This window comes from Stigmatopora argus, chromosome 4 (assembly GCF_051989625.1).
Source record: "Stigmatopora argus isolate UIUO_Sarg chromosome 4, RoL_Sarg_1.0, whole genome shotgun sequence".
NCBI classification, from domain to species: domain Eukaryota; kingdom Metazoa; phylum Chordata; class Actinopteri; order Syngnathiformes; family Syngnathidae; genus Stigmatopora; species Stigmatopora argus.
The window spans coordinates 4,834,764-4,860,413 of NC_135390.1; the positions used below are offsets into that span (position 1 = coordinate 4,834,764).

A 25,650-nucleotide genomic window follows, 5' to 3' on the forward strand; every position below is an offset into this window, starting at 1 on the left:
ATGTACAAAGAAAATTGGGGCGTAGCATAAATAAAGGCATGGCCAGTATACATTATATGCCTATCAGTGACCTCATCAATAACCGTTCAAAGCGTAATGATCATACATACCAGTTTGAGCATTTTTTTTAGATGACTTGCAAGGTCTTACAGAATGACAGGGGATTTTCATTCAAATTGTAGGAAAAACAACGAAGCAAATACAACCTTGATGTCAAGCATTGATCTGGAGGGGCTCTCAGGTGTAAGGAATACCTAATTGCAACGCTCACTCAAACAGAAGCAATGATTTAGCCCCCTGAGCTAGTATTAAACCATGCAATCCAGGCAGGGAGGTGATTAAGATGATGCACGCAATGGGCAAACGGCCATATTAGACATAGCTTTCAAAACAGCAGATCATATTTCACCATCAAAAATGTTTTCCTCATTAATTTCTTTAATAGGCACGTGGTCAGGCCACTCCATGTAATGAATGCATCCTAGTTTGTGATTGATTACTCCCAGAAACTAATATCAAAAAGATTGTTCACACATTCCTAAAGTTTTCATCTTAATTCGTACATGTACTGGACTTGCAGCTATGTCTATGTAGAGCAATTAAAATGCATCAAAGAAAATAGTACACATCCAAGACCTTTTAACAGGCATTCAGAGTTGATGCTGGACAAAAAAAATATATCTATCGCGCCCACAACAAATAAAGATGTACATGGAAGGTACCGTGTTTTCACGACTATAAGTCTTAAATTTACTCCAAAATAGACGGCGCCTTGTAATCCAGTGCGCTTTAAATATGGACCGATACTAAAATTGTTATCACGATAAAATAAAATAAATCAGTCGATAGGGTACACCATCCTCTACAGCTCTCACAACTACGGCAAGTAGCCCCCGACTGTACTATTTTCCCCGTAGAAAAAGTACTGCCCAGTGACTGCTGGGATATATAGTTTTTTGTCAATACACCCAGAATGACGGCGGGCACACTAATTTTGTGCTCGCCGTCATTCCGGCTGGATTTACAAAAGAACTCCTGCTGCTATCTACTAGCTAGCTACTATTTGCGAATGGATTGTAGCCTGGACATCGACATCAACACAGCTTTACAAACGGTGGCAGGCAGCGCCGGGCTAGTTATGCTAGCTACTAGCTAGCTACCATTTGCGAATGGATTGTGGCCTGGACATCGACATAAAAACAGCTTTACGAACGGTGGCAGGCAGCGCCGGGCTAGTTCCGCTAGCTACTATTTGCGAATGTATTGTGGCCTGGACATCGACATCAACACAGCTTTACGAACGGTGGCAGGCAGCGCCGGGCTAGTTACGCTAGCTACTATTTGCGAATGGATTGTGGCCGCCTGGACAAACGTATAAAACTCAGCGTTTTTGATGACTCATTTGGACAATTGTTCAATTTGGACACGGAAAATGAGGACTTCGATGGATTTGTGGGTGATGATGACATGAGTACATTGTGAAATGGCTAAATAAAGTACAACCGAACTCAGTTTTGCTTCTGCTGCCTTTTTAAAAACGTGTTTTTAGCGCGTGTCCGTATGTTTAAGCTGGTGTATGTTTTGCCATGCCTGGCTGCGTCTTTAAAAACGGTGCGTCCTTTGTGTGTGTCAAATACAGAAATAGCACTCGTTACTGACACTGCGGGTTAAAATGCGATGCGACATATAGTCGTGAAAATACGGTAAACTTAAACTATGGCCTTCACTTAGTAAGCTGCACCCGTATGATTCAGAGATTCAGAGGGTGGGGGCGATGAGAAACAGGCACAGGACACATTAATAACAACAGGTCCTAAAAGTTAGCAGGCCTGAAGATGACCAGTCAAAAGGGTTTGTCTATGCCTTCTAAACACTCAGGCTCAGGTATCAAGAAGAGGCCAAGGGAGCTCAGTGCTCTCCTCACCTAAGAAACCATAAATCTTGCTAAGCCAGAACCTCTTCCACTCAAGCTTACCCTGGACGGAGAACTTATTCACCTTCCAAATTTGGTCTCATTGACAGCTGCCATTAACATTCTTGCCTGACCTGGCAGGGTGTATGAAAGTTAAGTGGGGTGAGGGAGAAGAGGGTACATAGTGTATTTTTTACATATAAAACACATGATTAGATCATCTATTTCATTTTGATTTATCAAGTAATCTTGTCTATTTCAAAAAGCAGTCACAAAAAGTGTGCCCTAGAAAGAATTATATTAACTGCTGTTGAATAAAGTAATACGAATTGATTGATGGGATTGTTAGTTCTCCAGGGTCTCCCTTTTCCAAATCCTACTGCCATGTGTAGTGACAGGAAGAAATATTGTAAGGCCTTCACCTCTGCAGTGAGCAATGAACACCAAAGAGGTTGACATAAACCAGGATTCTCAGGCCCTACTTCATTAAGTGATTCCTCCTTGGGCCTGAGCGAATACACTTCCCATTATGACACTGGGCAGTGCAGTTATTTTGACAAAAGGACACAAATTTAGATGGACACAACAAAAAAACAACAAAAACTGAATAACTTAATCTTCCCGAATAGTAAACCCTAAAGCCTCACAGTGTGAGCCATTGTGATATATTTATTATCTTATAGGTAATGCATAGTGTAGCATTTCTTCAACCTTCATCCAATGAGTTTGTTGAACCATGAAGAAGTGAACGATACCATTTGTTCAAAGTTGACAAAATGAACTACTGGAATGTGTTTTCTTTTGACAAGCTCTGTTTTGTCACCTTAGTCTGTGACAGAGATCCCCTACTAGCAGACTAAGATCCGATTCCGGGCCACGAGACAATTTTATGCAGCCCTCAGAAAATGTTTGTTAATTAAAAATGTAAAATATTACATTAAAAAAAACATAGAAAATTTTGTACTACCAAAATGCAGCCCCTAACAGGACAAGTTGAGTGCTCACTGCAAGTGCAAAAACTTACTGCCTCGGGTACACATGGAGCCTTATATGTTATACATTGACTTCATGGATACTGTTTTTTTTCTGTTTTCGGTTTTTTTCCACAAGAGTCTAATTTGTGGAGTGGAGTCTACCTATTAACTCTGCAATATATATATATTTTAATGATATAAAATTTCAATATTTGCACACATCAAATGGCACTGTTGAAAGAACAAGATAATAATATCATTCCTAATCCCTGCATATGTGTTAATTGGGAAAAATAGTAGAATAATTATCTGGACCAGTGGGCCACAGAATAGCCTGGGAAAGTATGTAATGGGCAAGACTGAAGCAGTGGTAGGAATTAGTGTGGGAGGAACAGTCTAGTAGACACGGAGAACGCATGGACCAAGGGAGGAGGCAATCTACAACAGCTGAGCTGTGAAGAAGCTAATGGGCTCTCATCCTCTTCCTTTTCCCATGACAACAGTATGTTTTCTGATGGCCACTGGAGCAGTCAAGCAACAAATGGTTAGACTACTAGCACAGAACTCCACTTGACATTCTTCAAAGGCCCTTTTTTGCCCAAGTTGCATTTTTATATACCTGAACTCTGATTAGGCTGTGTGTGACTTACTCTAAGAAGGACTGACTATATGAATAACTGTGAATGAGTAGCCAAATTCTAATAATGTTAGAAGGTAGTATGGTGGAAGTCTGAAATACTGGGAGATGGAAGAAAAAAAAAAGAAGGAAAACGACTCACAGTCACCAATTCCAGTTTAAGTGATGGATGGGAATATATCACTGTTAGCCTCTGTTAGCAATGGCAGTAAAATTTTGTAAATGGAAACATTTCACCAGCTTGATGGTTTGAAATTAAAATTTGAACAATCAATTTCCATATTTAGACAAATGGAAAATACAGTACTACCAGGCCTGTGGACTAAGTGGTTAGCGTGTCGGCCTCACAATTTTGGAGTCTTGGGTTCGATCCCAGGTTGGTCCTCCTGTCTCTAGTTTGCGTGTTCTACCCGGGCTTGAGTGAGTTTTCTCTGGTTACTCCGGTTTCCTCCCACATTCCAAAAACATGAATGGTAGGCTGGTTGAACACTCTAAATTGGCCCTATTGTGAGGATGAATGGTTGCCCATCCGTCCCCTGCCTGGTGCCAGAATTCAGCTGGGATAAGATCCAGCACCCCCGTGAGCTTTGTGAGTGAATAAATTTATTGATTTTTTTAACCCAAACCCCATATATTACATACAAAGACACGTGTCAATACCGCATTTTTTTGGACTATAAGTCGCACCTTTTGAATACCATTGTTTTATAGGTAAAATAGGATTATGGTTTTTTTTCTTTTCTATTTTGAGTTTGATATACTTAATAAAGGGACAGCACATATTAATGAACATATTCAAAGTCATGTTAATAAACATATGTAAATATGTAAGATTATAGCCTAGGGCTAATTTCCATCTTTAGTCTCTTGTGCAGGTTGAAGGTAAAGATACACATTGTTTATGTTTTTTTACGTGAATATACTATCATGTTGAAAATATTTTATTCTAAGCTTTTCAAAAGGCATTTGTTTATTTGTATCCCCACATTTTTTGGAAGTGATTCTGTTTGGTATAGTTTTTATATGACTGTAAAGGCAATCTAGAAAAGGTGAGTTGTTTCCTATCCGCAATGCTTAGTGTCAATCTGATCTTAAGTCCTAGTTAGATGAAATAGATGTTGTGACTTGTTAAGTGCTAAATAGACACATAAGGGCAGTGATATCATTAGAGAAGGGAAGGTAGACTGATCCACAGAGCCAGCCACACGCCAACCGAACTCCAGCACTCTCTTCACTATCAGCTATTATACGTTCTGACACTGTCACAAATCTCTGTGCACTACATCTCAACCTCATGTGCCAGTCAAACTTTAAGCACTGTGAGACTGGCCTAAGTATACTTCACACATGAGCAGCTTTGGTAATGGGCTGGGATTGACCTCAATAGAAAGTTCTGAGTGGGTTCTCTCAGGTCTAATCTCCAAATGACCAGTTTTACTTCTCACATATGTACTGATGAACATTAGGACACTTTCAGTTCTGCAGATTAAAAATATACAGTAACTGAAGTATACAGTTCTGAAAGTACTCACTGCAATTCACAATACCACCAATTTTCTTGCTGCCTTTAAATGGGAAAAAAATCATATGAACAAAGTTAAATTAATATTATGTATTATCATTATTGTAAAATAATAAAAAAAATATTTGTTAAAAAGGAGCTCCCAATATGTTTTACTTAGTAATTTTTCCATAACCTTTCATATAATTTTTGATGTCCCAGAAGTGTCTTTTTCAAGCATTTTTTAATTGATAATTTTTGTTGGCCTCTGCATACAGGCAAATTCTCATTAATATATGGCTGTCAGGAGTGAATTTGAATATATAATATTTGAATTTAGTCTATTTGCTCGGATATGTTTTTGAATAAGTAGGCACATCGGTCACCAGTGTATAAATGAAAAGACCTGATATGTCAGTATGTCTATCAGTTTGGTGGCTAACCAATTTGGGCTGAAATACGACAACAACAAAATTGGTTTTGGTCTAAAATGTAATCAAAACAAATCTTTTAAATCAAAATAACAAAAATGAAAGTTGCTTTGGCGCAAGCAAAAAGCTGGGTAACGTGCACCCCCTAAAAAAATGCACTCAAGAGGTTCAACAACCATTTTAAAAAGTACTGATAAGTAACAGTTATCAGATAAAATCCGAACGATGCCTGACCTTAGTCACAAGTGTTACTACCATTGGGAAGCAGAGTTAACAATGTTTGTAAAAGCAACCAGAGTGGACATAATACAACAGAAGAGGAAACTACTCTTAACCATTTAGAATCAATCATTTCAAGCCCTGCGGCCCCACAAGTCACAGGTGTTGCTCTTAAGCCCAAATTAAACACAGTATTTAGTATTAACTAACAACAAACACATTGCCTCACAAAACGAGGCATGCAAATAGTGTAAATTAAATATTAAATACCCTACTTAAAAAGCACTTTATCTCCACAATTACTGTGCCCAAAATGTTTTAGAGGCTCTGTTAGGTTCATCCAATTGTACGTTTATCCTTAGGTTTTTCCAATTCAGCTTTCAATAAAAAGGGCATCTGTAGTCACATCACATTTAATTCTTGCAAGAAGAGAATACATCCGGCAGCTCGCCCCACCCAAGATTATTCTAAAGAGCGGCATTATGTCCTGCCCATTTAAGGCTTCAAATCAAAACAATTACAAGGTTATCGATTCCATTTGCGTAAGCAAGAAACAAAACAATTCCATAATCAAGCAAACCTAGCGTCAAACTAGCGTCACAAATTAAAACAATATGCTTGATAGCCATCCGCTGACCCAACAACAATTTAAGCGTCCTTCACCGATCTTCATTGCGAACTCGCATCTTCCAGTAATCAGTCCTCGGAGCAAGAACTCAGTGGATTGTTTTATGTCCTTTCGAACTTGTATCTCTCGCTGGACCCAGCTGTCCTGGAGAGCGACCTTGGCGTAAGCGTTTGTCTTCGTTGAAAGCGATCAACACATATAACTATATTGTTTAATATAGTTACACATTTAGGATGAGCATTACTATTCCTAATAAGCAAATATATTGATTAATATAGTAAGCATGTATATTATAAGGCTTTATATTCATTGCAAACACATTTATAATAATGATTACCCCAACAGGCTCAAAGAAATTCCATTGTGAATGCCCTACCAAGGAGAATTAACTATTCTCTGCGGCAGGTTGTATTACTGGAAATCAACCTATGATGTGTCCAATCACAATGAAGACATTCTGAATTCTAAATCGATCTTTGTCAAATTAAGAGGATTTTATCTCTAATCCCTTGGGTGCCTTTTGAGCAGGCGCATGATCAGCTACCATGTACTTATTACCAATGGGCGGATTTAAGTCTGGCAAATGTAACATACACGTTTGATTGCTCAATTTCAGCAGAAATGGTTGTCCTGCTTAAAACACTGAGGCAGAGAGTGATCATTGTGTTTTTGGCAGAGCCCCTGACTATGCCCTTGTCTACCAATAACTAATTTTAGTTGATCAGCCAGTGCTAGCCAAATTGTATGGATGCTTTTCTAAAGTACACAGACAGCAACAAATTCTCGCAAAAGAAAGAAACGTAGTAACTTGTATAAAAAAAAAAAAACTTGTATGAAATCTTCTTTAACATTTCTGCGGGCAATTTTGAATGGGAACATATTTGTCTATTCTGATTTATCATTGACAGTGTCTCAAAATGGTTTTTATATTACAGGTATAAAATGTACCTTTAATATAAATTTCTCAGCCAACCAAAGTTCAAGCCAACATCTTAAAAATATCATGCTGCTGCCTGAAACAAAGCCAGTCTGTTGATTTACCACATGACAGAGTGCATGAACATATGCACAGGAGTGAAAGGGAGTATGATAGATGTACATATGAAAGTACAGCTTGTCTTTGAAATAGAGGAGACTACCAAGGGATGTTCTAAAATTCACACCTCATTTATGATGCAATTCATTCAAGATTTGTGTTTAAATAGATGAAGGAAAACTTTAACTACATTCTTAAAAATGTAAGACTGGTTAAAAAGCAAACTGGTAAATCCATTCAGAAACTATGTAGACATTTTCATATTACAGACCAACACCTAGGTGGCTAGATTACAGTAATCCCTTGAATATCGCGGGTAATGCAGACCAGACAAGGCCGCGATAAACAAAAAATGCAAAGTAGGATCACCCCTATTATTACTACCACAGTACAGTAATATATTGAGATACTACTTAATGCATTCCGGGATCAAGCTCGTATGTCGATTTACCCGTACATCAAATCAACTTTTCCCATAGAAATGAACTAAATACAAATTAATATGTTCCCACCCTCTGAAAAAACACCAAAAAACAGGACATAATGATAAAACATTTTTATTGGTTCTAATTCACCATCTACTAACAGAGTAACAAACTACTATCTAGTTGTTATCATCGATACTAAAATGACACATTATTCAGTAGAATCGGATCGCCGACCAACGCGGCCGGCATGGGCCACCGGACCGCCGGCCAAGAAATTAAACTACCACTTCACTCCTCCGCACCGTGCAACCATCAATTAGCCGGCAAGGGAGCTCTATTTTCTCATAAGTGCAACGACGTCACCCCACTGCCCGGACTTAAATGGAATCTCAACTTTCACGTTGGTCGGCCAAAAAAAATCCCCCTTCGCTGGTTCTCTCTGCCGTCCAATTCACCAAGCAAATTTTATTTTCAAATAAGCGCCAACGACGCCAGCCCACTGCCCGGACTTAGATGAAATCTCATCTTGCACGTTGCTCCGCCTCAACATCCCGCCATCCTTGACGAACAAAGTGCTCTGTTTCGGACAAGGCCAAATCCATCCACTGTAACGTCGCCCGGGGCTCGCATTTCGAAAAAAAACCCTTTGCTGGTGCCCTCTGGCGTCCAATTCGCCGAGCAAGTTTTATTTTCAAATACGCGCCACGGTGTAAGGTCGCACGGCGCTCGCATTTCTGATAAAAATCCACCCTCACACAGGCTCCTGGCCCCTCAGAAAGCTCTATTTTCGGGTAAAATGACGGCCACCGCGTGCTATAAGCCATTTTTGTTCCTCAGTTGAGTGACTCTGACTTTCTTCTTCTGTCTTCCGCCATTTTCCGAGTGGCAAGCAGAAGACAGGAGGGTGGCTTTGGCTTGCGAGTTTCAGCGTAGATTTCCACATTTTTATGAACTTTGTTTTTCCCCTCAAAAAAAATCTGCGATGGAGTGAAGCTGTGAAAGTTGAAGCCGCAACGTGAAGAAGGATCACAGTACAGTGAGGTTTCTATATATTGGAATTAAAATTGTTGTTCTTGTTTGGTAAATACATAAAAAATGTTGGGTTTTATAGCGAACATCTTAATCTTAAACATTTGCTGCACTCTGTGCGCTTGATTAAATGTAACATTTTCTGAGCACTAAGAGTTCTAAGAAAATCATAAATCACCATCCTGCAGCTGCTGGCATGCTTAAGGAGAACACATGCTATCCCTCACTCACTCTTTCGTTTTGTCTTTGCTAAGATCATAAAGCACACCCGAACCCAACAGTCCCTCCTCCTCTGTTGAAAGTTGCTGTGGTGGAGGGTGGCGGGAAACACCTGCAGGCCGCTGCTCGCCCTGAAGTTGAGCATTAAGCCAAGCGCCTCACACGCCCTCTGGCCCTCTGCTCCCTCTGGTCCCTCACATTAGGCCTGTCGAAGGCCCCCAAAGTTTTACTCATCAATCAGTGGTGACAGGCCAAAATCAAGCCAAAGAGAACTGCAAATGTGTGTGAATGATGTGGTCAAAAACTTTTAACAGTAGGTTCTAAAATCTAAATGATTAAATTTAAAGAAATAATTTGCAGCCCTACATACTGCGCGGATGACGTGTCGTATCATTTAATTGTGTGTTAATAAATAATAATGTAAAGTGTAAATGTAAAATTCCTATTACCGGAATTATGTTGGTTAACGGGTGTTGTTTTTTATTATTATTATGCACCCACTGAATGTATAAACCAAATGAGGATTAAAAATAACAAAAGCATGAATTAGAGCAGTGGTGCCAATTACGTAGGTCGCCAAGGTACTATTAGTAGATCCCGATCTACTGGTAGATTGCCATGGAATTACCGGTAGCTCGCCAAGGTACTATTGGTAGATCGCACGACAACAACATTTGATCTGCCCCGTCTGTCTGTTTCCTTAGCTAGGCTCTTATGAATTTGCTATGTCCGCAGTCATATTTAGTGTGAATCGAGTGTGGATTTTCACCCCCATTCCCTGCCGCTCCCATAGAGGTTGACAGAGTTTAATGCGGGGTATATCAACATAAATAATTGCTGAGTTTTGTCGGTGGCCTGGAAAAAAGGTAGATCGTGGAAGGTTAACTCCTTGAAAAGTAAATCTTGGAGTAAAAAAGTTGGAGCACCCCTGAATTAGAGCAAAGAATGTATTTGGAGGAAAAAGGCTTACCAAATTGTGTGAAATAGACCATCTGCATGTAATCCAAAACTCTTAATTGATCAACTGATAATTAATTGATAACAACGGTACTCGGACGTTTGGCCGCCGGACGTTTGGCCGCCGGACGTTTGGTCGCCCGACGTTTGGTCGCCCGACGTTTGGTCGCCGGATGTTTGGTCGCCCGACGTTTGGTCGCCCGGACGTTTGGTCGCCCGGATGTTTGGTCGCCGGACGTTTGACAACATGACAGAGTTTACTGTTGAAACCAGCTCTCAAAATTATATTCATGAGAGAGAGAGTTTAATATCTAAATATCTATTGTTGAAACCAGCTCTCAAAATTATATTCACCCGGGCGACCAAACGTCCGGCGACCAAACGTCCGGTCACGGATAACAACTATAATTATTATACAAAAATTTTGGAACACTAACAAATTATAGATTTTTTTTTCAAAGGACATTTCAAATGTCTCTCCACTGCTTTTGTTACTCAGGTGAACTGAAATTAGTTTTAAAGTTTCCTATAAAAAAAATAATAAACAAAAGCAAAATTTATCAAAAAATAAATTAATAAACGTATTAATCTCAACACGCAAATCAGGGGTCAGTAAAGAATAATTGATAGAAAATTATTGCAATTCATTTCCATGATTATATTTTCACTGGCTATATAAATATATTTATTTTTCTGCTGAAAAATTATCAATTATTGGTTGCCAAACCAAGATTATTTGCAGTAAATTTCCTAAGGTATTCTCCGTAGCGCCTAAGAAATTTGCAAATGCATGAAAGACAAATCAAAATTGCAAATCCCAAAAACGCTCTTTTCTTCTTGATTTGGGATGGGAACTTTGGGACTACAACCTGACCGCTTGAACTCAGTAGGGAATCATTTAATGGTTAATGGGAAGACTATGGCTATCAGAATTTGCTATCGGATTTTCAAAATTTTCACGGATTGTAAACAACGCAAAGCGCTAAACATGCAGTTTATCGCAAAAACACTTTTGAAACGAGTTAAACACTGATTTTCTTTTGTAAACGTGCAAAAGATTTAATAACAGGAGTTGAAATATATTGCAATTATTGATTTTAGTGCTAAAATGTTAATTATTTTTGTTGGCCAAAATTTAAAGTAATTTACTTGAAGAGAGAAATTAATTTTTGGCACAAAAATTATTTTGTTCCAGGCCCTGACAGAAAGCCTTGTCAGGGTAGCAGTGTGCCGGAGCCTATCCCAACTAACTTCGGGCGAGAGGCACACTAAACCCTAAACTGCACAAAAAGAGACAGTCCACCCTTACACAATCACACCTCCAAGTGGGAATCAAACCCACGCAGCATCAAAAAAGTCAGGCTCAAACTCAAACAAATGCAAATTTTCTATATGAAGACACTAGAAAATGATTAAAGATGATAAAGTTGACACTTCAATGTGTTTTAAAAAAGCTCCAGCAATTGTTTCACAAAAGACACATCCAGAAAACAATCTAGTATTTTCCCTTTTGTTCACTTTTCCAAAAGTCTATGCCACACCTGCACTCCTGGAAGGAGTCTTTCGGGATCCTTTGCTCATCTGCCGTTATGGCCATGTTAATGTCATTCAAGTCTTTAAAATGGGTTTCCATAAATATCTCTTTGAGCTAAGTAAAGGGTCACAAAAAACCAAGTTGGATGAACCGAGTTTCTCCAGCAGGGTGATGTTTTCAGATACGAACTCTTGGATGAGCAACGCATTATAAACATGTGCGTTGTCATGTTGAAGCAGTCATCAGTTCACCTGTCACCATTTTTAGGTTTTGAAGGGCACTCATAATAGTTTAAATATGCCTTTTATGATTCATATCTAGAAACTTTTTCCACCAATTTTATACTCTAGTTAGTTGTGATGTAGGTAAACATTTTACCATAGTTTTAATCCACATTGCCTCTCCTGTACTTTACTGTGTTCACACGTCATAATTTGTGAATTGCATTCCATTCAGCTACATAGGACGGATCAAATGAACTCGATAGGCCAAATGAACCAACAATTCAGTAATGTCATAAACACAATGTTGGGTCATGAGTCAGTCCTATGGGACCAAAGAGCGCAGCTCATTTAGACTGGTGCTGCTCCTCCTTTCATCTTGGCTCGAATGAAGCAATGCATTCATCATTCCATTAACACTGCTCTAACAGGCTTCCCTTCCCGTCACCGTCTGCATTATGGCAGGAACTTTGAATATGTGGACTAAACTCTTTGATGTAAGCCTGACCACCGTGCAAAAAAATAAAAATAAAACGAAGCCTCTAATCAGACACCCAGAAAATGTCTGTGCACACAAATATTGGCACACAGGAGGACATGGGAACTAACAGTTTTCAAACATTTCTCAGATGTTGCACATGATAAACATGTGCAGACAGAGAAACTTAGCAATCTGGTTGAATTGTCACTTGTCAAAACATTGGAGATCTTTTCAACTTTAACAGCATTAACAGTTAAAAGGAGTGTATAATATACAGTATATTCAAGGTTAATGTGCAATCAGTATGTACTATTCTGTGAGTGCCAACAGTCCTACTAGGTTTTTTCTACGGTTAATATTTAAATACATTTTAATGAACTTGTGATGTTTTTCAACTTCCTCAAAGCCCAAGTCACAATGTAAGGCAATTGCCCAAGTATTTAGCACAAGGAGATTCTTGTGATCCGACTACTCTTGCTAGATTTTTAGATTTTAGAGCATTTTCCAGAGTTTCAACCCTAAAAGTTTAATCCTTCCAGATTTCCAGTGTAAATATGAGGGGGTTTACCTGAATTCCTGCAGTCATCTGCATGCTGTGGCACCTGCACAGAAAAAGCAAGCAGGTCGGGAGCCAAAAGTGATTCAGGTTTGCGACTCTCATTTAGCCATCGCCTCAAATGAAGTTCTTTAGTGTCAGATGGTCCCTGGATCAGAGGAACCAGTTTCTCTTTGACAACCTCCCCTGATCCTGTTGGACATAAACAAAAGTGTACCAAGAATTAATCAATATTTAATAAATAAAATTGCTAACCAACAAACATTCTATACTATACACTGAAAGCTAAGACAGACACCATTATGCAAAAAGTGGAAACATTTGTAAGGAAGAGGTCTCTACATGAACATGTAATGCAAGTTCTATGAAATAACTTATCTTGGGGAAAAAATAAAACTAAGAGTTGTTTATATCTTGCAAAATCAAGCAAAAACAAAATCTGTGTTTTAGATATTGGTTAACTTTTTGTAAGATCATCAAACTATGCACTTATATGAATTCATTGTATTTCAATATCAGCAACTCCCATGATCTTAAGATTTAAGATCTGTACAGCAAATGCTCAGGTTGAACTGTTGGATCCAGTCTCCAATAACACCCTTGCGTCAAAAACATGACCAAAGCCCAGTGACAACCCCAGAGGAGAAAACAGCAACTTAATCACACAGCTGGAAGCAAATCAACATAAAGATGGGAAAACAGGAGACAGATTGAATAGTTTAAAGTGTAGGTTTAAGAAAGTAAAAGACCGTCCACTTCAGTCCAGTCAGCCTCTCTCTCCCTCCTACACAGGCAGTAAAGTTTTAACAGGGCACAGCTGCACACACCTGGAGTCCTGGCACACACTTTTACTGCTCCCACAGTTCCAGAGGCGCATTTCACTGTTGCGCGGCTGCAGAACTTCAGCTCAAGATTTTGGAGCGAACCCTCAAGAGTCGGTGACGAGCCTAGAAATTTCACACCTAATAAAAATGGGAGGGAGGGAAGAACAAGGAAAGGCAGAAAACAGTGAACTTATGAAGTGAAATTGGACAGGTTTAAATGCTTTTGCTGTGGTTTCATTAAACACTTGATTGCCCTTTAATTGTTCTTGACCCCTTCCTTTTGCAAGCTTGTGAACAGGCAAATACTTAAAACTAGAACTGAGGTGAACCAAAAACCTGAACTGTGACAGAAACATGAAGCTGTAATCCTAAAATGACATACTAATTTGTGAACTTAACTGAGTAGTTTGTTTCCTATTAATGCATTTTTATTCATATGGGGAGGTATATTTATCTATTTTTCCCCCAAATTAGACAACGTAATTCCCATACACATAAAACATAATCACCCAAACAAGGAATTTTGTTTGCACCAAGAAATGATTGTCAGCATCAATCAATCGGCCTGCAAAACAACACTAAAACCAATTGAAACCATTTATAAGCAGGCTTTGAAAGTATTGGACTGAAAGCCAAAAACACACCACCCCTGTCAGATATTAAAGAAACACAAATGCCTGAACTGGAACAATACTGTTAAATATACAGATGCCACCTTAGTCTACAAAATCTTTCAAAACAATGCCCCTCCTCCACTGCAAGATTTTGTACAAAAAGCTGGCACAACAAGACATCTGCAGGAGATCTTCAATATGGAATGCAGTTTGCAACAAAGTCTCCAGGAGATTGATGACAACATGGACAGAGCCATTGAATTTGGCAATCGTCTTGACGATGTCATGTCCTTGTACAAAAGCTTATTTGTACAAGAAAAGAAACGGCGTTCGACAAGTTCCTGCTGATTCCATCGATGATCCAATGCCTCTCGATTCTGATAAAGAGGACTTGCACTAAAGCTCACAATAACTATTTTTTATTTTTTTTAAATCAAGCAAAGATGAACTATTTTCACTGTGATTACAGTAGTTAAAGTATTTTCATTTTTTTATTTATAGATTATATTTAGATATTAAAACATTACCGTCTTTTCATATGCCTATAACTCTAATATTTAATAAATACACTTAATAATTGTACTTGTGCACATGTAGTAGGGTATATAGTAAATAATTGGCCCCAATTATTTACTATATACTTTATCTGTGATATTCGAGGAATTACTGTACTGTACATAATGTATGCCTTAACAGCACAATGTTGAGCACCTGCCAAATGGTTCGTGATTTTGCTAAAGACACATTAAAATATTTTGTGTGTTTAAGATTATTTGCAGTTTTGATTAGCTGTTATTCTGCTAGTTTAGAATACCATGCACATTCGGTTCAAATGTTGAATTGCAGTCAAAGCAGCAGTCACTCTTTAAATCTAACTGCCCAAACCACACGGTGTACAACCATTCACGTGGTGTTGTCAGGTTAGGTCAGAAAATGCCACACCAGATGTAATGTAATGCCTGTAAAAAAAGTGTGACTTGAAAACAAAAAAAATATTGACTGCTTTGATAATGATACCTCTTTCGCTGGGGAGCAAATTATTTATGAAATATATTGATAGGGTTAAGTTTAACATCCTCCTAATTGCTCGTGACAATATGTTGATTGCACGTTTTCACATAGAGAAGCACAGACCCCGTGAAGAAAGTCCTTCAAACAAGCAATGAAGGCTCTCGTAGCAAAGGCCTGGCAGAACATTTCAAGGGAAGAAACATATTTGATGGGTTCCAGATTTCAAGCCATCATTAGCCACTTTTACCCTGTTTTTTAAGGCCAGGAATGTTACGCTGCTGTTACACGGAGCTGCTACCTCTCTACATGGTGAAGGAGGCTAAAGCAGAATAGCTGGCTAGTAAGCGTTTTAAACTAGTTGATTGGAAGAAAATTAATATTCCAATGAGTACAACAAAAGAAGCATTCCAATTTCACTGCATTTTCCTCACTCATTGCATATACAGATTATATAGTTGAGTGAAAAAAACTGATGCTACAGTTTAAAACTTGACAGAGAACAACTGAGATTTTGATTGATGTCTGAAGCAGCGTGTTGGTTTTTTTTTGTTTGTTTTTTTGTGTTGCCTTGCACTCCATTCAATCCACTAGACAAACTCAAAATCTTTCACAGTGCAATAAAAAAACTGGTATTTATGTTATGTTTAATTAGCAATGGTTTTGTGAGATAATTTGAATTTTAATCATCATTATTATTGAATTAATATTATCATACTGTTAATAATTATATTATGTTGATATAAAAAGTATAAAACTTTAGAGGAAATACGGACGGCCCGGCGGATGAGTGTTTAGCACATTGGCGTCACAGTTCGGGGGTCCTGGGTTCAAATCAAGGTCGGTCCACCTGTGTGGAGTTAGCATGTTCTCCCCGGGCCTGAGTGGGTTTTTCCTCCCACATTCCAAAGACAAGCATGGCAAGCTGGATGGGCACTCTAAATTGCCACTAGGTATGAGTGTGAGCGTGAATGGTTGTCTGTCTCCTGGTGCCCTGCGATCGGCTGGTCACCGATTCAGGGTGTCCCCCGCCTCGTGCCCGAAAGTCAGCTGGGATAGGCTCCACCACCCCCCGCGACCCTTGTGAGGATAAAGCGATTCAGAAAATGAATGAAAATGAATAAAATACGTTTCACTCAATATAAATCAGCTTAATACTGATCGAAATTAATTTCTAATCACTACATCAGACTTGGGCAGCTGTGCTGTCAAGAGTATGTTATTTTTATGTTGCAATACAATTTCAAAGAGGCAGAGTGATAGGGTGGGTGGGGGTTTGGCTTAATGGGGCTGGATCTCTACAGCACTTGTGATAACTTAAGGAGTTACTAACCAGGCCACCTGTTGAGAGAAAAGAGGAGGATTCAATCATCAAATGCACATTCTTCCAAGAAGCTAAAAATGTCGATGTGCATTGTAAACATTTTTGCATTATCTGTATGATAGGACTGACTGGTCAAAATAACCCCCCCTTATTTGATTTCCTGCCAGTTTTCTTTTGACTATCTTTTACTCCATTCTGAGCAAATGCAGGTGAACTAAGATTGGGATTTTTCTACCAAAACTCCCACTCGGTCAAAATTATGTTGGGTGTTTCCTGTCTTAAAATGCTGTTGTTCTTTGGTCCGTGTTAAACGAATTTGACCAAACTAACCATTAATAATGCATGCCGTCTTTTTAAAGACCTCGCACCGACCGAGCAGCAATTTAGAGGTTTTGATGATGTAACCATCCTCTTACTTGGATATTAAAGTAGAGCTACTTAATTTTTCCTCACATTCTAGATTCATTCGATAGAAAGTAACTTTAGGTTAATAAGAAATCCTGTTTGGTAATAAAATATATAATATATGGTATCGAAGTTATTTTACTAATAACATTCCTTGCTATTAAGGTGCTATAATATATCTCCAATTGTTAAATATGTGTTTTATAAATGTGTTTTTATTCATGTCAAAGTCAGGTAGACATGGAAAAAGAACAGGCCACCGGTGTTGAGTCCATAAGTAGTACAAAAACATCAGTGTGAAATGGCACACGTTACTTATTTGACTTTAAATTTAGGTTTCTGGCCATTTTTATCAATATATGAGAGCCTCTATTTAATAAAACTTACTTTATATATTTACTTTACCATCTCTCATAAGCAAATAATGGGTACATCACAAATTTTGAGGGTAATGCTAGACCACTGCATCCCCTTTGAAATTTAATTATTTGCAAAAATTATTAGTGTATATACATTAATAGAGAAGCTAGAAGCGATATGTTTTTTTATACTTTAGATTTTCTCGCAATCAATGGTATCATTCAATGACAACAAATATGTTTATAAATACATGAATAATACAACAATCTGGTATCAGTGTGGTATTGCAATATCCCCATACCCGCACTGATGTTCTAAAGGGCACAGTGCACCTGCTGGGGTGGTATAGTACCTCTGGAGGGCTCTTAATAATGTTTTGTCCAGCTGTTAGGACTATAAAAAGTGGGGGACCCAGGAAGAAAAAACAAATGGGTTTGTTGCCATGAACTGTGGTATATGTGTGCAATGCATTAGTGTGTGAATATTCTAACCACACGTGTGAGTGTTTCTGCGTGTCACCGGTAGAATTGAATGTGTGTGGTGCTGTTATTTGTCAAATGAGGGCAGGTGCAAGAAGTACATAAACACACAGCTTGAGGCCAGGGGGTAGAAAACACAAAGCACCATGAGGGCAAATATGGGCAGCTGGATTTGCCATCCTAAAACTGAGTAACAACGGTGAAAAAATAAAAAGCGAACAACGGCATTTAACCACCGAAGAAACTCAGACGTAGAGATGAGGAAAAAAATGGTGTGTTAGTGTTGGTGGTGGCAGAATATCTTATTTTTAATAATTCCCCCCCCCCCCCCCCTTTAGGTGCTGCCTGCTTTTCTGGTTACTCACTAAATTGAAACCATGATTTTGTTCACCACCAAATTGACTCAATTACGGCTTCTTGTGGAAGCCATTTGGTCAAAACTAATGGGTCTTGGCATGGAGATCGGGAGACAGTGAAAGTGAGGGGATGGGAGCAACGGATGCAATGTTACAGGACCCCGTAGGAGAATAAATAAGAAGTGAGAACAGTCCTACAGAAATCCTGCCTTAGCATTTGTAATGAGAGAACAGTTGGTTTGATACAGATAACGATGGTGGTGTATTGAAGTGACAGTCGATTGAATGGACTTCCAAAATCATCTTTCCAATTCTAATGAAATATATTTAAAACAGTTAATTTAGAGGACCCACAATGTTTACACCACACCAGATTATTATCACACTTCAACCCCTTTTATCAATCTTTACTTTATTGTCATATTTAATGTTCAAGCAGAAGATTGCAAAATATCAGGACAAAGAACAGATAGAGTAGAACTGAGTGTTATTGAGAGTCACTGTGGTTGCTTGGTGAAAGTTGACCAGAGATGTTGTTTTAAGGATGAACAAATGGGTTATATTTTGCTTTGATCTCATAAAAAGGAACAGACCAATCCTTTGAATGATTATTGGAAAATACAGCTCAAAAACTCCTGCCTTGAATTAATTTTCCTGGTTTCATATACAAACTCGACTGAAGTGAATGACATAAAAAAGAACAGAGACGCAGGATGACAAAAGAAAACGACGAAGGCCTGTGTCTGGACTGACTTAAAACATCATCACGATCTGCCAGGGAAAGGAACAAGGCCGTATGTGGCCCATTGAAGTCTACATTGACAAGATCTGTCTCAAGTTCCATCCAAGATTTATTTATTATTTCTTCAATGCTGACACAACGTGTTTTTAATGTAACAAACAAGGTTGTGAGTGAATGAGAAGGCAAATCTTTCTTCCTCCTCCTCCTGATTGCTTGCTACTATTCAACGCACACTAGATGTGACAGGAAAATATTTCACTCTAACCAACTATTTACACCTCTCCAAAAAGACTCGAGTGAGGTGAATTTTTTGCAGAAATGTGAGAACCGGGCAACCTTAAGGCCCGCCGCCGTAAACCGAAAATAGACTTCGCTCAGCGGACTGAACCTCGGGGTCGTGATCTTTAACAGGCCCATTCTCCCTCTATTGTAGATATCTTCTTCGGCGCTGAGAGATGAAGCGCTGCCCTGACTTTCGCCATTTTCACCGCCATTTTTCATGTCTTCGGGTTGCGAATTTCAGCGTACATTTAGACATTTGTATGAACTTTTTTTTTAATATCCCTCATTAAAAAAATATGCGATGTAGTGAAGCCACGAAGTCGGTATTAGCGGCGGAAAGAAGCACTACTCGGAAAAATCGCGCAATACAAAATCTAACTTACAGCATCTCTTTCTGAACATTTTTCGACGTATGCCATATGCGCAGACATGTTCGTATGTACCGTTGTTCGTAACTCGAATGTTCGTAAGTAGGGGAGCATCTGTAGTATGTAATGACACAACACAGTGCCATTTCTTCATTTAGATAAATCATCCTTACACTATTGACGTGCGTTCCTGAGAAGGAAAGGAAATAATAAACGGTGGTAATGTTATGCTTGTAAGAAAATTCCAGTGAAGCAGCTCAAATTTAAGTAGGGGGGAAAAATTAATTCCGTCCTAAATTAATTATTGTTGGTACATTGGTACAAATGATAAAATGATAGATCACCTAAAAGTGAACAAAAACTGCTTATTTAAAAATAACTCCATGAAGCTCGAAAATCTTTTAAATAAAATAAGTGGGATGTCATACCCATAGCAAGAATACCGATCATCAGATGTGCTGATAGCTCCACACCACACTTTCAAAATTTTAACGACCATTCTTCTGTGCTCATTTACCCATCAAACTTTATTATTCCACTTTTCCTCAATGATTCCTCACATGCTGTGTGTCATTATCTTACCTCTTACTCACTATTCCTGAACTGTCTTTCTGAAGTTATGTCACAGCTCCTAAAATACACAACATCCATCTAGAGTTCCTATACCCCTTATTCCCAGACATCCGCAGATATCTGCTAAATAAAAACAGCTGTTGTAGCTGAGAAAGTGTATCGTTGAATAAAATTATTATCTTGTTACGTGAATGTGTCAAATATGACATGAAACATTTTATTAAACAAAAAAAATAATGTCGGCCTAGTTGTAATAGAATGCTCCCACCAAGTATTTGCATTAGATTTGCGATAGGAGTGGTAAAAATTTCTGAGAATTAGATTTCTAGAATTCTAGATTTCACCGAATTAGATTTCTTCTCCGCCATGCGGTTAAAATGTAGACATCTACAAATCCTGGTGCCTTAGAAGGGCAGAGAGCATCATAAAAGACAATAAGCATCCCGGCTTCCGCCACTTCAACCTGTTGCCCTCAGGAAGGCGCTACAGAGCCATAACAGCCAAGACAAACAGACTTGTAGAACAGTTTCTTCCCAAGGGATGTCACCATACTCAACTCGAGTTCTGCACCTAGGACCTAATCAAGACTTATTACTACTACTTATATTACTTGTTTATTATGTTGACCACTTATGTATCTATTACTACTATTTATTGATTATTAATTTTTCATTACTATATATTAATTATCCATGTGTTTGTTTGTTGTTGTGTCCATAGACTCAGCAAGTGGTGGACTCTCAACAACTTGGCGCTGAACGTCTAAAACCATGGAACTCATCCTAGACTTCAGACGGAAGGAACAAGAACACTGCTCCACTGATCTCACTTGGACTAATTTATTTGTTTCTTATTTACTGATTATCTATTTGTCTGTTTGTTGTTATTTGTGCACTATGTGCCAAATAACGGGTTTATCTATGTAATTATGATCAACCAACAACTATAAATTGTATTCACTTATTCAGTATGAGCTGTATTAACATTTGTTGGAAAACCACGTTATCTATTAACATCATAAGATGGAGGGGAATTCATTATATTGTACTCACGTAAACACTGATTTGATTTAGCAAATGTTTTGTCTGTATGGTTAGATAAATCATGATGAATCAGGTTGATGGTGATGTATCTTAAAAAATGATTGCAAATAACTAGAAATTAATGTGAATGTAGCAGGAAAGCAATGAGATGGGTTACTCAGATTTGCGAAAATAAGCCTAAACAAATAGAAACAGTAAGTGTTGAAAGGTTTGAAATAATATAATATATACAGCCTAAATAAAGAGAAAAAAAAATTCTACCACCATTAGCAGGTGAAGCTTAGCAGTACAGTTGTCTTTAAAAATTTAGCCCAAGATTTTAATACCCCAGGTTCTTGGCTATAGTATTACAAACAATGTAAAACATACTGTTAGCTGAAACAAAATGAGACAACCACTGTGTGGGGGGTGTCGATGTGATCAGTGTATTGCTAAACCTGAGGTTAAACAGTAGCTGTACACCACAGCAGGGGGGAATTAGAGGCTTCCGACTGCTTCTGCCACCATGACATCTGTTAACATGAAGTGTTTCTTTCAGAATTTTATTCACTCAATTAGTGTTAAAAGTAAAATTTTGGCTACTATGCTGCCTTCTGAATAAAAAAATGCTAACACTGGGCAGTATTATTTTAATTTAAAAAGAAATAATAAGTTGACAAGTCATTTTCTGTGATTTCAAATTTTTAAAAACTGCTTTAATCTGAGAAAAGAGTTATTCTGAGGAAACCCTACCAGCCCAAAGTGAATCTATTTTTGTACTCCTAATCTTTAATTTTACTCTTAAAAGAAATGAAATCTCATTCCAACAGAGTTCCCCAAGAAGGACACTGGCCATATGTGTTATCACCTACGCTCAATATGAAACACCTCTTACTATTGAGAATCTGTAACAGCTAAAGGAAGAAAGCGGAAAAAAAAACTTGTTCAAAGTGAACAGATTGTGCTTTTTCAGAGTACAGCTTCAACGTGTCTGTGCATGTTTGAGTTTGTATCAGTCTAGACCAGAAGTACCCAACCAGGAAGTCAGTGCTGCCCTTTTAGCAACTTTAATGCTACATTTAGCCCATTGTTAGGCCTGTTCTCAATGACCAGCGCCTGGTGCTGCTGTGGATGCTCCCCCTATTGAATGTCCTAAAACTCACTAAATAACTGCTATTGAATAGCCACTTTCCTTACCGATGAGTTGCTAGCAATTACACATCCCTAAACGTCAACATGGCTGAGGAGAAGCAAGCCAAGGCCTACCATTTCATCATGAGTGGGAGCAAGATTTTTTTAATTCTAATTCAAAGCATGTTTGATTGATTTGTAATGCAATGGTGGCATTGGTAAACAAAGAGAATCTGGAGAGGCATTTCAATCCAGTACACAGGAGCTATAAAAGGGTTTCCATGAAAAAACACTTTTACGTGCCACAAAAGTAAGGAATTTGAAAGCACAGCTTGGAGCACGGCAGTCAATCTTCACCAAACCAAAGACCCAGAGTAAGGCCGTAACTATGTATTGCTTCCTATCGGGTGAGTCATGTCCTTGCCAAAAATAACAAGCTCTTTAAAGACGGCAAGATTGTGAAGGAAGCCTTCCTCGAGGCAGCGAATAGCCTTTTTGATTACTTTAAAAGTAAAACAGCGATTGTTGACACCATTAAAAGAGTCCAACTCGCCTGCAATGGTACCAGGCAATGTGGGGGAATGCCTGTGGATGTGGTGGAATAACTCAGGAAGGATATTGATGCATGTGTGTTTTTCCCTCCAAATTCATTAGTCGACCTATATGGCGGTTATGGCACAACTGTGCGTTTTCATCAGTATGGTTTTTAAAGCACTAAGAACTACTCACTACTTTGCGATTAAAATGGCACACCAGATGTGAGGACATTTTTAGTGCTTTAGTGGGATTTTTTTAGCGGAAAAAAACTACCGCTCTTCAAGGTGATCTCCATTATGTCTGTGGTCGGCCGCATCAGTGGGTTCATTGCAATGTGCAAAGAAAGTGAATCTTTCCCGGAAATGCTGAACTAGTATCATACCTGTCAACTTATAGTTTTTCCCCTTATTTATGTTTTTTGAACATTTCGAATTCTGTACGCCGTATAACAACTTCTCATCTCATTTTCTGAACCGCTTTAACCTCGCTAGGGTTGTGAGCGGTACTGGGGCCTATCCCAGCTGACTTCGGGCCAGAGGTGGTTGGACGGAGTGCTCAATCAGTATGCACTAAATTAAAGATTCTGTAGATGTCGCTGTATGAAGCTGACAGCTTGACAGTCTGGGTACATCGCTTGCTGATGTGCTATATTAATATAATGAAAAGGCAGATGCGTGAAGGGGGAATGCGCGTCCGCATATGATGCTTAAAGCATGACAATATTGGCAGTCGACGATGACGTTTTCGTCTGCTACCAGTGACCGAGACGATCCGGTTTAGAGCCGAAATGGGTAAAAACAACAACGGTTTTACAAAAAAACGTACTTAAAAAAAATTCGTACAAAAGTTGTTATGGGCGGCCCGGCAGCGCAAGTGGTTAGCATGTCAGCCTCACAACTCTGAGGTCCTGGGTTTAAATCCAGGTCAGGTCAGGTCCAGGCATGTTTGCCACTGCCTGGGTGGGTTTTCTCCAGGTACTCTGCTTTCCTCCCACATTCCAAAGACATGCATGGTAGGCTGATTGGACACTCGAAATTACCCATAGGTATGAGTGTGAGCGTGAATGGTTGTGTCTCCTTGTGCCCCGCGATTGGCTGACCACCTATTCAGGATGTCCCCGCGTCTGGTCCCCGATGTCAGCTGGGATAGGCTCCAGCAACTCTTGTGAGAATAACCAGTACAGAAAATGAATGTACATAAATTTAACATAGCACAGTCCAGACTATTGTAAACAATAATGCCCAAATGAAATGAATAAAAATATCCAAAAATTCTCAAACGATTACTTTATATCTATGACTTAATGTTCAACCAGCTGCCCTCGAGAACTTCACCAAACTATGTGATCATGCAGTGTCATAATACAAGTCTAATCAACATGTAGGGCTCGAAGGACAAAAATGTATACCAAGCAACTACTTCTGGTGCTCAATTAAGAACAGAACCAAAATTGTAACACACATTACTGAATATACCTCTGAAATATTGGTTATTTGTTGACTTTTTGTCGATAGCCCACAAAATGGAAGGGTTTACAGAAACAACAAAATTAACAAATGCCACATTCATTTGGTGTTTCAAACGCCTCGAAACTCCAAACGTATGGAAGACATCAATTCTCAACATTTCTCTGACTCTCAAGTCTTAAATGCAAGCGCCCCTACCACCTTTTTTTCTAACCTGTAACTGCATATCCAGATGTTAAAATGTTTCCCCTTGTAACTATTCAAACTGCGTTCCAAGAGAAGGTAGAGTGAGAGGAGAGGAATATTTGACTTCACTCCACAGGAGACCAGCTTCATACATTTTGGCAGCCACACAACAGTACGTAAAAAGGTAGCTTTGCTGGTTTGGCAGCCAGAGACCGATGGCTTACCAAACAACGTAATCCAAATCAGTTGGAAAACCCCGAACCCTCCAGAGGACTCTCCAGATGTGACCATGGTTGAGAACTGCTACTGTTTTAATTCGATTCTAACAAGCCAAAACACTGAAATAAAAGATTAAAATGCCAGATAATCTGAAATATAAAAGGGTTTTTAACCATGTCGTTAATTTAACAATGTCTCTGCCATCACTTCCAACTCTTTGGCCCTAACTGCAAAAACTTGAGGTACATTTTTGAATAAAATTGTGACTTATTTCATTTATCCACCTTACAGTTATGACCACTACTATATATAGGATATATATATATATATATATATATATATATATATAGGATATATATATATATATATATATATATATATATATATGATAGATATATATATATACAGTGGTACCTCGTCATACAACCGTTCGTCATACGGAATGCTCGTCTTACGGGGGAAATTTCGATCGAATAATTCGCCCGTGATGCGGTCAAAGTTTCGTCATGCGACCAAGCCAGGTTGCCATGGCATTTTTTTTGGCATATCTTTCGTGTATAACAATATTTACGAGCACCGGATGAGCTATTCAGACCAGGAAACGCACAACGCGCATGCGCGGTGAAAAGAGGGCTTTCTGGGTAATGAAGTATACTCGTGCTCGCAAAAGTATCCCCGGCAGCAACTCTATCATAGGCGCCGTTCGATGGGACGCGAACACAGATGCTACAAGCTAAAAGGAGCCGCTAGCCAGCGCCCCTGTAGCTCCCATGAGAAATCCGACTCGGATCGCTGCCGCCTGTGCGACGAGGAAACAGAGTCGTCTGAACACTTATGGCTCCGCTGTCCGGCCTTAATGACCGAACGCTACCATCGCGGCTTGGGCAACTCCCTGGATGAACTTATCCGTGTTCCAGTGGCAGCCCTAGCGCTGCTGAGGGTAATCCTCAGGCGCCTGAGGTGAAAAAGAAGAAGAAGAAGAAGAAGAAGA

At 38.9% G+C, this 25,650-nt stretch overlaps 1 protein-coding gene across 4 annotated transcripts in view; it reads right to left on the minus strand.

The window, feature by feature from the left end:
* vps13b (vacuolar protein sorting 13 homolog B) overlaps positions 1-25,650 on the minus strand; it is a 341,198-nt gene that overhangs the window by 229,436 nt on the left and 86,112 nt on the right. For all 4 annotated transcript variants that reach the window (XM_077598167.1, XM_077598171.1, XM_077598169.1 and 1 more), the window contains exons 18-19: positions 13,591-13,725; positions 12,776-12,955 (exon numbers count right to left, since the gene is read on the minus strand). In XM_077598167.1, the coding sequence (XP_077454293.1) occupies positions 12,776-12,955; positions 13,591-13,725 (315 nt within the window). The remainder of the gene's footprint in view (positions 1-12,775; positions 12,956-13,590; positions 13,726-25,650) is intronic.